General features: G+C 46.5%; 1 protein-coding gene across 1 annotated transcript in view; it reads right to left on the bottom strand.

The window, feature by feature from the left end:
- LOC308628340 (uncharacterized protein) overlaps window positions 1-12,278 on the bottom strand; it is a gene marked incomplete at its 5' end in the record, with an annotated part of 154,999 nt that extends 142,721 nt beyond the window's left edge. Inside the window, 5 exons of the mRNA XM_081255163.1 lie at window positions 1,256-1,326; window positions 6,021-6,181; window positions 7,901-7,954; window positions 11,485-11,556; window positions 12,206-12,278. Of these exons, the coding sequence (XP_081111289.1) occupies window positions 1,256-1,326; window positions 6,021-6,181; window positions 7,901-7,954; window positions 11,485-11,556; window positions 12,206-12,278 (431 nt within the window). The remainder of the gene's footprint in view (window positions 1-1,255; window positions 1,327-6,020; window positions 6,182-7,900; window positions 7,955-11,484; window positions 11,557-12,205) is intronic.
- Between the last annotated feature and the right edge of the window lie 913 nt (window positions 12,279-13,191).

Raw genomic sequence — 13,191 nt, 5'->3', positions numbered from 1 at the left:
GCTCCTGGAGGGGATCACACAGCCAGTCTGCGGAGGAGCTGGGACCAGAGCTCAGTCCAATAATCTCTTCCCGCCACCCTCACCTGACGACAAGGAGCCTGTGTCTGGTATGGCCTGGTGAGGGAGGGGATGGGGCAGGTCGGGGGTGAGGGCTGGGGGAGTGCCCACCTTTGTGGACAGTGGATGGAGGTGGAAGAGAGAGGTGCCCCACGATAAAGGGGAAACTGCTCAAACCCCAAACCTCACCAGCTAGCCAGCAAGCAGAATCTTGAGGGATAAAAGTGGCCCTATTGAATCTCCCAGGGGAGGTTACCACCCCCTCTCCAGCTCCCAGTGGAGTCTGGGGCCCCCAACCCTACCCCCACTGGAGGCAGCCCCCAGGGCCTCAGGCTAGAGAAATGCTAATGGCGCCCGCCCCTTCCAGAATAGCTAGTGTCAGTCTGGTCTCTCTGGAGCTGACAGCCCTGCCCACTCGCATTTCTGATGAGGCGCCCAGGGACAATAGCCCAGGCTGTCCCCTCCTAGAAGACCACCCTAAGCTTTTCAGTAGGGCTCCATCTGACCCCTCAGCAGCATCCCCCATCCCTGTATGCCCACACAAAGGCTTTATTTTTTTAACAAATGAATTTGCAATAAAAAAGGAAGAGGAATCTGTGGAGATGGCTTGTCCTCAGGCTGGTGGCTGGACTGAGCTTTGAGGCCACTAAAGCCGCTGCCGGGAGCCCTGGGAAACACAGCCGAGGGAGAATTCCAGGCTTGGCTGAGTCACAAAGGGGAGCTTGGCTTGGGAAGGGGGAAGCTATGGGTCTCCAGGAAAACCCCCATCTTAGCGGGGGTGGGGAAGAAGGGCAGACCTCAACGGGTGCCCAGTGTCTTCCAGAATGTTCTTAAGGATGAAGGCCAGAGGGTGCTGGGCAGACACAAAATCTGGACATGCCGGGCGTGACAGCCAGGAACATATGGGGCGAGTTCCTTCCACCAGATAAGGGAAGGCCACCTGAGGCATGTGGACTCCTTCAAGGCTCCCACATCACAATGGTCCTCATCAATGGTCTGGTCTGGGAGTTTACACGGTCAAAACAAAGGTGGAACCCTCTTTGAACTTCAGTCCAAGACAGCCTCTTTCTGCTGCAGCAGGGTCACCCGAATCGGGTTCTTCCAAAATAATTTGGTGCACCCAGTGCCCGGCGGCCGTTGGAAGAGGGAGCAGGGCTCACATATCCAGCCCCGTCGGGAGCAAGGCCCAGCGTCTTACCTCAAACTCTCTGACTCCTTCAGAACTTCCACCTTGGACCCCAGGATGGATGTCACCTGAAAGTGTTGGAGCTGAAGCAGAAAGCACGGAGAGCTGGTGACCTCTCCTGGGGAATTCCAGGACCGCACCAGCACCGGCACCACCTAAAGTAGTTCTGGGACCCAGCATGACCCACGTGGAGGGTTCGGCAGAGATCCATCCCTTGAGCGGAAGAGTCTAGTGTCGGGGTGGTAGATGCTGACTGTCTCTAGGGACAAACAATTCAAATAGCCAGGGACCTCTGCTCCCCACCCAATGTACAGAAAGTTCTCATTAGCTTCTCGTTTTGCCCCAAAAGGCCCTGGAACTTTGAGTGAGAGATTCATATGGCTCCACGGTATAAACAAAACTAAGTTAGGATTGCAAAGCAAACCCAAAAAAAAGCTTTGTCATCTTGAATAAAAAACTTGGATGTCCCCGTACCACCATGGTTGCGCGTGTGTGTTTGGGGGGGTGAGTGTGTGTGTGTGTGTGTGTGTACTTATTGCAAAAGATGGGCTCTCTAAAGATGAATAAAATCACCCCTAAAACCTGCATCCCTAACCTGACTGGTTTCATTTTTTCTAAAATTAGAGTATTTTTAGAGCAGTTTTAGGTTCATAGCAATATTGCGGGGAAGGTCCAGAGACTTCCCATATACTCCCCGCCCCCAGATATGCACAGCCTCCCCATTATCAACATCCCCACCAGCGTGGAACACTTGTTACAACTGATGAACTTACACTGACACATCATTATCACCCAGAGTCCGTAGTATACATATGGGTTCCTTGGTGTCATACACTCTATGGGTTTGGACAAATGTATGATGACACGTATCCACCGTTATAGTATCACATGGTTTCACTGCCCCGTGATTTCACTTTTTCAAAGTAACTAGTCCTCATTCATCTTGTCTAAAACCTAATTCCCCTGTCTCCTCAACACCAGCTCCCATCCCCCGACACAGGGTCTGTCACCTCCCCAGTAACCCAGGCTTGAAATCTCAGGGTGAAATACAGTTCCACTTGACACTGAGATGTGGTCCTGGACAATGAATCCCTCGGCCACATTACCAATACCGCTTATGTCTGACCACTTGCTTGAAAGCTATCCATGATAACTTTTAAAACATATGCTTTAAAAATACAGTTAAGTAGAGATTTTTTTTAAAAACCTACTGAACTGCACACTTTAAAAGGGTAAACTGGGATTTCCCTGATGGTGCAGTGGTTAAGACTCCGTGCTCCCAATGCAGGGGGCCCGGGTTCTAACCCTGATCCAGGAACTAGATCCCACATGCATGCCGCTACTAAGAATTCACATGCCACAACTAAGGAGCCCACATGCTGCAACTAAAGAGTCCATGTGCCACAACTAAGGAGACAGCAAGCCACAACTAAGGAGCCCTCAAGCCGCAACTAAGGAGCTCACTTGCCACAACTAAGGAGTCCATGTGCTGCAACTAAGAAGTCGGAGAGCTGCAAATAAGGAGCCTGTGAGCCACAACTAAGGAGCTTGCCTGCCACAACTAAGACCCGACGCAACCAAATAAATACATAAATACATAAATAAATAAATATGAAAAAAGGTTAACTTTATAGCGTTTTTACAATTAAAAAAAACTAATTTTTTAAAAGGGAATGAAGTTCTGGAGACTTCCCTGGCACTCCAGCAGTCAAGACTCCACGCTCTCAATGCAGGGGCATGGGTTCAATCCCTGGTCGGGGAACTAAGATCCTACATACCGTGTGGCGTGGCCAAAAAATTTTTTAAAATAAAAATATACACATTGAATTAAAATACAACACCAACATATTTAAAAAATAAAGGTGGGGGCGACTTCCCTGGTGGTCCAGTGGGTAAGACTCCACACTCCCAATTCAGGGGGCCCAGGTTCGATCCCTGGTCGGGAAACTAGATCCCACATGCGTGCTGCAACTAAGAGTTCACGTGCCACAACGAAGGAGCCCGCATGCTGCAACAAAGACCCGGCACAGCCAAAATAAATAAATAAATATTAAAAAAGAAACAAAGCTGTAAAGTATCATATTAAAAAAAAAAAAAAAGAGGGGGTAATGACGTTCTGCTACATGCTACAATGTGGATGAACCTTAAAGACCTTATAAAAGGTGAAAGAAGCCAGACACAAAAGGTCACAGGTTGATCATGAGTTGTTTGTGATAAGTGACTGCACTTACATGAGACACCTGGAATCGGCAAATTCACAGGGACAGAAAGTAAAAGAGAGGTTACCAGGGGCTGTGAGAAGGAGAAAAGGGAAGTTAGTGTTTAAGGGGTACAGTGCTTCTGTTTAGGATGATGAAATGTTCTGGATATGGAGAGTGGTGATGGTTGCACAACATTAGGAATATACTTATTGCTACTGAATTGTACACTTGAAATGGTTAAAATGGTAAATTTTATGTTATGTACATTTTACCACAATTAAAAAAAATTTTTTTTAATCAAAATAAAAAGAAGCCAGGCACAAAAGAGAACATCCTGTATGATTCCATTAAAGAGAAGTTCAGGGACTTGCCTGGTGGTCCAGTGAGTAGGACTCTGAGCTCCCAATGCAGGGGGCCAAGGTTCGATCCCTGGTCGGGGAACTGGATCACACATGCCACAACTAAGAAGCCTGCATGCTACAACTAAGAGTCCACATGCCATAACTAAGAAGCCTGCATGCCGCAATTAAGACCCGGCCGCAGCCTAAATAAATAAATAAATATTTAAAGAGAAGTTCAAAGACAGGCAAAACTAATCTATGGTGCTAGAACTCAGGAGAGCCTTTGGCAGAGGTGACTGGAAGAGAGAATGAGGGCGGTTATGGGGGTTTCTTGATCTGGGGGTGGCTACAGGGGAGTGTTTAATCAGTGAAATTCATTGTTCTCAATACTTATTTTCACCCTTTTCCCTCAAAAATATATTTAATTGATTGTGTCCTGAGTGGCTGTAAATTTTCCATTTATGCCACAAATAGATTTTTTTGTTTTGTTTTGGCTGTGCCACGTGGCTTGTGGGATCTTAATACCCCAACCAGGGATTGGACCCGCGCTCCCTGCAGTGGAAGCGCGGAGTCCTAACCACTGGACTGCCAGGAAAGTCTCTGTGCCACAAATCTTTGAAATGAGCCAATTCTTTCTACCCTTGCCAACATTAGACATTATCAATTTTATTAATGCTAAAAACAAAGCAAACAAGCAAATAAAACCGCAGTACACAATTTGCCTTGTGAAAACTGGCCCTGCAGAAAAAACAACTACTAGTGTTTTGATAGACATTAAAGAACAGCAAAGACTAGTAAAAGTGGCAGCTCTGACCAGGACTAACATTTTGGATAGTTTAAGAATTCAGAGGCAGCTCAGAGCCACCCAATAAAAGACCTCATCCGGAGGTCTACATGAAACATAACAAAAGAGTTTGGGTTTTGTTTTTTGTTTGTTTGTTTGTTTGCTGCGCGCCACCCAGCTTGAAGGATCTTAGTTCCCCAACCAGCCCTGGCAATGAAAGCACCAAGTCCTAACCACTGGACAGCCAGGGAATCCCCCAAAGCAGTTTTGAGAAACTCTTGTCAGCAAGTGCTCCAGCCAGTTCAAAAACGCTTCCCATAGGACATAAGACTTTAGTGAAAACTAAGAGACCATTTAGGCAGGGTGGGAGGGTTTGTCCAGGAAACACATGAGAGTCATCAGAAAGGGGACAGAGAAGAATGGGCAGGCATTTCCATTTGCAAGAACATGGAGGAGCTTCAGGAAAATCTTAATGAAAAAGAAACCTACAACCACCAAGAGAATCTAGCTCATAATTCCACCTTGACTGAAGCCAGTACTAACACCACCACTGCCCAGTATAGGCATATCTCGTTTTATTGTGCTTCCCAGATATTGCGTTTTTTATTGTACAAACTGAAGGTTGCACCAAGCAAATCTATCAACACAATTTTTCCAAGAACATTTGCTCATTTTGCCTGTGTCACATTTTAGTAATTTTTAAAAGACTTCAAACTTTTTCATTATTATTTTGTTAGCATGAGCTGTGTAAGTGATCTTTAATGTTACTATTAGATAGTACAACTCACTGAAGGCTCAGATGATAATTAGCATTTTTTAGCAATAAAATACTTTTTATTTAAGGCATGTACTTTCTTTAGACATCATGCTATTGCATACTTAACAGATGACAGTATAGTGTGAACATAGCTTTAACATGCACTGGGAAATCAAACAATTTGTGTAACTTGCCTTATTTCAATATTTGCTCCATTTCAGTGGCCTGGAACCGAACCTGTAATATCTCCGAGGTGTGCCTATACAAAGGAACCCAGGGGAGGCCTGGAGGCCCCAACCAGGTCTTCGGTGTCCACCCTAGTCTGCTCCTTTGTCTACAAGACCTTAACTTGCTTTGACTTTGCTCACCCCTGGGACTTGCAGCTTCCCCATTTGTGACCTCAGTCCTCCCAAGGACACAGCGTGTTCATACTGTGGCTCTACTTGCTCCAAGAAATACCCTTCACTCCTTCTTTAACCCCCGCTCCTCCCCGCACTGGACCTACCATGGTATCTCCTACAACCAAAATGGCACCATGTTCCCATGTTACTCTAGAGCCCTCACTCGCTGAATTTGAGATTCCTCAGAAAGCTCCTCTCCATTTATCAGACAAATGGGAAATTTCAGGGGCTGTGGCTTCCCCTTGGCCCTCCCCCATGTCAACGTGACCTCCTGGTTACCCAAAGATACTCACCCGTAAAGCCATCTGGCAGGGGCCAAGCACATCAAGGGTGACCAAGCCTTGGAGACCAAGGCCACTCCCTTCCTCCTGGGCCCCCTGCAGGCTGGTGCTGGTGTTGGTGGAAAAGTGATAGGTGTATCTGGTGCCCAGGGGGAGGTGGGGATCAGCTGAACCTGGAGGGCAGAGTACACAGTGTCACCTTGACAATCCGAAACCTTTTGAGACTCAACTCCACCTGGACTACTTAGCCATCCTTACAGCCACCTCCCTCTCTCCTTTGGTCTATGAGCTGCCTGCTCCCAGCTCAGGGGAAGGCTGGGTGGCTGCAGACCCCAAGAGAGTGAAGGAAAAAATAAAGATAATAACAATAAGTGCTTAATAAATGTTACCCAGTGTTTCATGTTCTAGGCCCTCTTCTAAGAGCTTTATACACATCAGGGTTTTTCAGCCTCGGCAGTATTAATATTTTGGGCCGTATAATTCTGTTGTGCACTGTAGGATGTTTAGCAGCATCTCCAGCCTCTACCCACCAGATACCAGTAGCACACCCCAGTTGTGACAAGCAAAAATGTCTCCAGAATTTGCAAAATGTCCCTGGGAGATACAATCATCCTTGTTGAGAACCACTGATCTATTTTATATTAATTTATGGAAGCCTCATAACAACTTTGAGGTGGGCACTCTTATTTTCTCCATTTTACAGAGTTGGAAACCAAGGCTCAGAGAGGTTAACTAACTTACCCAAGGTTGCACAGCTGAGATCCAAACCTTGGCAGTCTGATTCCTCACCTACTGCCTTGGTGGTTATCAGTGGGGGCAGGAAGTGGGTTGGAGAGATTATCCTGATCTTTACAGAAAACAGAGCTGTAGGGCTGGCCAGTCTGGAGGTATTGGAGGTAGTGGGGAGGTGAAGTAGGTGCTCTGGGGAAGATCAGATCTAGGGAGCAGATTCTGTGATTCATTCATTCATTCTTTCTTTCTTTCTTTCTATTTATTTTTTTAATTGAAGTCTAGTTGATTTACAATGTGCCAATCTCTGCTGTACAGCAAAGTGACTCGGTTAAACATATAGAGATTTTTATATATTCTTTTCCATTATGGTTTATCAGAGTCTATGATTCTTTTTTTTTGTGTGTGTGTGTGTGTGTGGTACGCGGGCCTCTCACTGCTGTGGCCTCTCCCGTTGCGGAGCACAGGCTCCGGACGCGCAGGCTCAGCGGCCATGGCTCACGGGCCCAGCTGCTCCGCGGCATGTGGGATCTTCCCAGATCGGGGCGCGAACCCACGTCCCCTGCATTGGCAGGCGGACTCTCAACCACTGCACCACCAGGGAAGCCCAGAGTCTATGATTCTTAAACCTTCTATTTAGACCAGCGGACCAATTGCAAAATACTATTAAACTATTAATTATGACACCTCACCCTTTTCCTGGGCTTGGAATTGAATTAACATATTCATGTTAATTTCTTTGTGCTCAAATATAACCACATCTCACATTCCCAAAAGGCTTCTTTCCGAACAATTTGCCCCAAGTTTCTCTAATCTACTCTACCCCAAGATGCAAAAAGAATCACTTGGCTGAAGTATTTTACTCCACCTGGAGACCACAAAGTATGAGGAAAAAGCCCAGGGGCCTTAGGGCTGGGATGGCTTAAGGCCATTTTAACCTGAGGGTGCTATTTGCTTCTCTAAATGCTGGTGACTTGGTGGCCTTTGCAGAACGGGTCTTGCTCCTCCCAAACGGCCTCCCTGGGAATGTAGCCAAGGCCCTCTGGGGTTGTCCCTAATCACACCTGGCAGTGGTCAGCTTCGCCTCCCCAACCACCTACCGGCCCTGTCTCAGGTTCAGGGTCACCAGAAGTGTGATAAGGTCTCCGGAGAGACTTGCTCACCTGAGCACGAAGTCATGCAGGAGGCCGCCTGCTCCACCAGCGAGTCTGGAATTTCTGAAATCACAAATCAGATGGAAGCAGGGCAAGGCCAGGAGGAGGCATGCGACAGCCCCACCCCATGGGCCATTGACCTGCTCTTGAAAGAGGTCATTTAAGGGTCCGGGGACCAAGTGGACAAAAAGAGATCATTCCAGCTCTCCTCTCTCTCATGGGGCTGGGAGTGACTCCCTGCCCCGTCCCCACCCTGCTCTTCCCCATCTTGGGCACTGGCATCACCGTCACCCCATTGCTAGAGCTGGTACCTGGGAGTCGTGTGTGCTTTCCCTCTTTTCCCTTATCATCACCCCAAGTCCCATGTGTCAGCAAGTGCTGCCAATTCCATCAGGTCTCCCTCCCTCCCTCCATCTACCCATCCATCTCCCCTCTATTCATTCCTCCCTCCCTCCCTCCATCCTTCTCTCTCTCCATCACCATCACTCTAGGCAAAGCCACATCTTCTCTCACCTAGACAACTGCAGCAGCCTCCTAATTATCCCCCATGTCCACGGTTCATCCCCCACAGTTAGTCATGTTTTAAAAGTCTAAATCCAATCACATCACTCCCTGCTTAACAGCCCCTAAGTCTCCCGCCCTACCCACCCCAACCCATATGCACTCATAATAAAATCCTTCCCATGAGAGCTGGCCTCTGTCTGCCCCTCTGGCCACATCTCACCCCCACTCCTGACCTCCAGCCATGCTGGTTCTTCTCCAGCTCAAGGCCTTTGCACATGCTGTTCCTTCTGGCCTCAACACTCTTCCACCTGCTCTCACATCCTAGGCTCCTTCAGGCCTCAGCATAAACATCTCTCCCTGGCGACTTCCCTGATGGTCCAGTGGCTAAGACCTGCACTCCCAATGCAGGGGGCCCGGGTTTGATCCCTGGTCAGGGAACTAAATCTTGTATGCCACAACTAAAGATCCCACATGCCTCAACTAAGACACAGCACAGCCAAATCAGTCAATCAATCAATCAATAAAACATCTCTCCCTCCTCACTTCTCAGTGTCTATCTCTGATACAGACCTGGTAGTCTACCTTAGCATCCTATTCTCTTCATAAGGCTTGTGAAACTTTAATGATTTCATTATTTTGGTCACCTTTGTCAAAACTGTATCCCCCAGCTCCTGATCCCCAGGACAGACTGGAATGATTAAGTGAATGAATACAACTAACACTTGCACAGCAGTTACCGTCCGCCAAGCACTGTTCCAAGCAATTTATACATTAAACGCCTTCAATCTCCTGAGAATCCCCTGAGGTAAGGGTAATTATTACTCCCATTTTACAGATAAAGACACTTGAGGCATAGAGACTGAGAGCACACAGTTAGGAGGGGAGCCAGCGTTTCAACCCAGGCACCCTGAGTCCACAGCCTTAACCACTACATTATCATGAAGTAATAAGTGAGTGAGTGAGTGAATAAAGGAACAGGTGAACCAACAAAGGCAAGACCGAGAGGCTACAGCGGTAAAGGATGGTTGTCTAGTTTGGCTCCCCAGCAGATCTCGTAATACCTCATTTAGCCACCATCTAAGCTGCAGAACAACCAGAGTATGAACAGAACGGCCAGGGACCTCCTCAGGCTGCTGAGGACACTCTGCAGGGGATCCTCAGGCCACCTGCCTGGGAAGGGTCAGCATCTCTCCATCTGCCTGTCCCAACCTCACCTGAAAGCCTCCCCATTTCCACCTACTGTCACTCCTCATTTGTCCTTCCTTCCAACCACATGCCTGGGCATTTCCTGGGCATCATCCATACCCTTCCAGAACAGCCTTAGCCAGGGGTCCATCTGCAGGCATTTTCATACAATGACTTTCCAATAGTACCATTTCTATCCTCAAAACCACCCCACTGTGCCTCAACTGGTAATCATTACACATGCCAGCCTGTTTAATCCCTTAAGAAAAATACACTTTCCCAGAATGGGGGGAAAGTGCATTTTATACCATTCCATTTAAACCCTTTGAGAATAGAACATGTTAGGGTATTTGGCAGGGTTTTTTTTTTCCCCCGAATGTTTTGGCTCATCCAACAAAATGCTCTTTGCATTAAAGTAGAATATCAATGGATAAAATCACATTTCAAAGACATTTAAGTCAATCAGTCTCCCTTTCAACTTTCTTTCAACTCTGATCACTTGGACCCTGGGTGTCAGATTGAACATGTGTGTGCATAATCTTTAAACTCCCAGTTGTGCACAGACCCAGCATTCTGGCTTCTTTGCTCCACCGATAACCCCTACATCTGCTTTTCCGCCCTGCTATGCCGAGGGCAGTGATGCCTACAAGCCCAGGTCCACCACAAGCTCCCAGGAGTAAAGTGTGTTCTCAGAGCATTCTGCTTGAACCAAGCCAGTTTCCCTTCCATTTCTCAAGCACTTAAAAAGACATATCTAAAGTTTAAAAAAGGTTTCAGAAAAACAGACTATTCAATGATCCTACTAAATAAATCAACCAAGGAGGGGAAAACAGTGAGCGCTGGGAGGTAATAAATCTTCCCATCACCTCTAGGGAGAGATCTGAAACGGACTGAAGTTGATGTCATCTCATTTCAGAAATGAAATCAAGTCTCATTTCAGCTTTCTCAGGTGTCAGTTGTGATCCCCGTTCATTTATATATCCAGCCAGCACAAGATTCACTAAACACCAGCTGTGTGGAGGCAAATAGGTGAAAATACAGTGAGTAAAACAGCTGTGATCGGACCTGCACTGTCTGGGACAGTAGCCACCAGCCACATGTGAAATGTGGCTGGTGTTATGAAGAAACCTTTAATTAAATTTAAATTAAAAACTGTGCTCAAGTCAGTTATTGGAAAACTTTTAAGTATGTTTGAAACAACTTAGTATACAAAAGTACTTTTTCAACTTGAAATTTTAAGAAATCTAAAAAGAGATCAAGTATTTGCAATGAAAATTTGGTATCCAAATTGAAATATGTTCTAAGTATAAAGTACACACTGGGTTTCAAGGAACAGGAAATATATCTTGTTAATACTTTTTATATCAATTACATTTTCTAATGATATTTTAGATGTATTGGGTTAAGTACAATAATTATTAAATTAATTTCACTTGCTTTTTTTTTTTTTTTTACACTTTTTAAATGTGGCTGCTTGAAAATTTAGAATTACATATTGGCTTGCATTGTATTTTTAATGGATAGCACTGTCCTGTACCTTCCTGCAGTAAATAGACTACAAATTAAAGTTCATTCCACATTGTTACCCTGCATCGGAGTATTAGTATCCCTGCAGACAGCTAAGCATCCCTGCACCCAGGCTCAGGGAGTCTGGAAGTCAGCGTTTCCTCACTCAGGATTTCAGATCTGGTCTCAGTTTCCAGAGGATGTTGGTAAAAGTTGGGAGTGAGAGATGAGGAATCCACCTTTAATCTCTCCCTCCTTTTCCCCATGAAAGGCAAAACCAAGGGAGGCAACAGAAGGACAGGTAAACATACACTTGGCTATAAAAACACTGTCCCCAGTGCATCTGGGCTGCCGCCATGCCACCCCGGAAGGAATAAGGTTGCAGCAGCTTTACTTACTCCCTGAAGTCGCGGCCGTCAGCACCCAGAGCAGGACCAGACCAAGGAGCCCCATGGGCGCTGGCACCGCCGCTGGCCCGAGGGAGACACAGCCAGCCTCTCTCTCCAGAGCGGCTCAGAGCAGCCCCGAAAGGAACCTTCTTTCCCGAAGCGGAGGGCTCAGCTTCAATTCACACTCCCAGCACAGGAGTTGGGGATGGGAAGGGGCGGAGGTGGCTTCCAGGGTGAAGACCCAGCCAGTCAGGAGCCTCCAATAAAGAGCTTAACACGGGGAGGGAGGGAGGGGCTTCTGACCAGTGAGGGGGAAAAATCCCTTTTCAGTCTAGGGGGAAAAGAAAAGGTTTGCCTCTTCAAGCCTTGGAAATGAAGCTCTCAGGGCAGAAGGCAAAGTAGCATGGTTTGCCTTTTTGTGTGTGTGGTCTAATAGATATAACATAAAATTTACCATTTTAAAGTGGCAATTTGTTGGCATTGAATACATTCACAGCACTGTGCAACCGTCACCACTATCGAGTTCTGAGATCTGCTTTTGGGCTTGTCTTTCCCAGCACTTATGGTGGGCAAAGCAAAGAGAAGGGCCAGCCCAGCCTCGGAAACGGCTCTCAGCAGCTGAGGGGTGTTTCAATCCTTCAGGCCCAAGGCCTCCCTCCTGCACACATTAGGACCACCAGCAGAGAAGGGGCACAAGTCCTCTAGGAGGCGGGGGGGGGGGTCCTCTCACACGTGATCCCAAGCCCCACATCTACCTGCACCCTGTGGTGTTCAGGCTCCAGGCAGCCGAGTTCCCCAGGCATCACCTCCGTCAGCCCCTGCAGGCCTCGTGGACCAGCCCCTCCTCTTAGGCACCTGCTTCCCACAATAAGTGTGCTTTTTTATAAACCACTTTATTGAGATAATATATCACACAATTCTCCCATTTAAAGTACACAATTCCATATGACCCAGCAATCCCACTATTGAGCATATACCCTGAGCAAACCATAATTCAAAAAGAGTCATGTACCAAAATGTTCATTGCAGCTCTATTTACAATAGCCCGGAGATGGAAACAACCTAAGTGTCCATCATCGGATGAATGGATAAAGAAGATGTGGCACATATATACAATGGAATATTACTCAGCCATAAAAAGAAACGAAACTGAGCTATTTGTAATGAGGTGGATAGACCTAGAGTCGGTCATACAGAGTGAAGTAAGTCAGAAAGAGAAAGACAAATATCGTATGCTAACACATATATATGGAATTTAAGAAAAAGAAAATGTCATGAAGAACCTAGGTGTAAGACAGGAATAAAGACACAGACCTACTAGAGAATGGACTTGAGGATATGGGGAGGGGGAAGGGTAAGCTGTGACAAAGTGAGAGAGTGGCATGGACATATATACACTACCAAACGTAAAATAGATAGCTAGTGGGAAGCAGCTGCATAGCACAGGGAGATCAGCTCGGTGCTTTGTGACCACCTAGAGGGGTGGGATAGGGAGGGTGGGAGGGAGGGAGACGCAAGAGGGAAGAGATATGGGAACATATGTATATGTATAACTGATTCACTTTATTATAAAGCAGAAACTAACACACTATTGTAAAGCAATTATACTCCAATAAAGATGTAAAAAAAAAAAAAAAGTACACAATTCAATGGTTTTTAGTATATTTGCAGACTTGTGCAACCAACACCAGAACCAATTTTAGAACATTTTCATCA

Source organism: Mesoplodon bidens (assembly GCF_964165515.1).
Source record: "Mesoplodon bidens genome assembly, chromosome: 15".
Taxonomy (NCBI): Eukaryota; Metazoa; Chordata; class Mammalia; order Artiodactyla; family Ziphiidae; genus Mesoplodon; species Mesoplodon bidens.
Note: the sequence above shows the minus strand (reverse complement) of the source record. Positions and strands in the feature narration are given on the sequence as shown.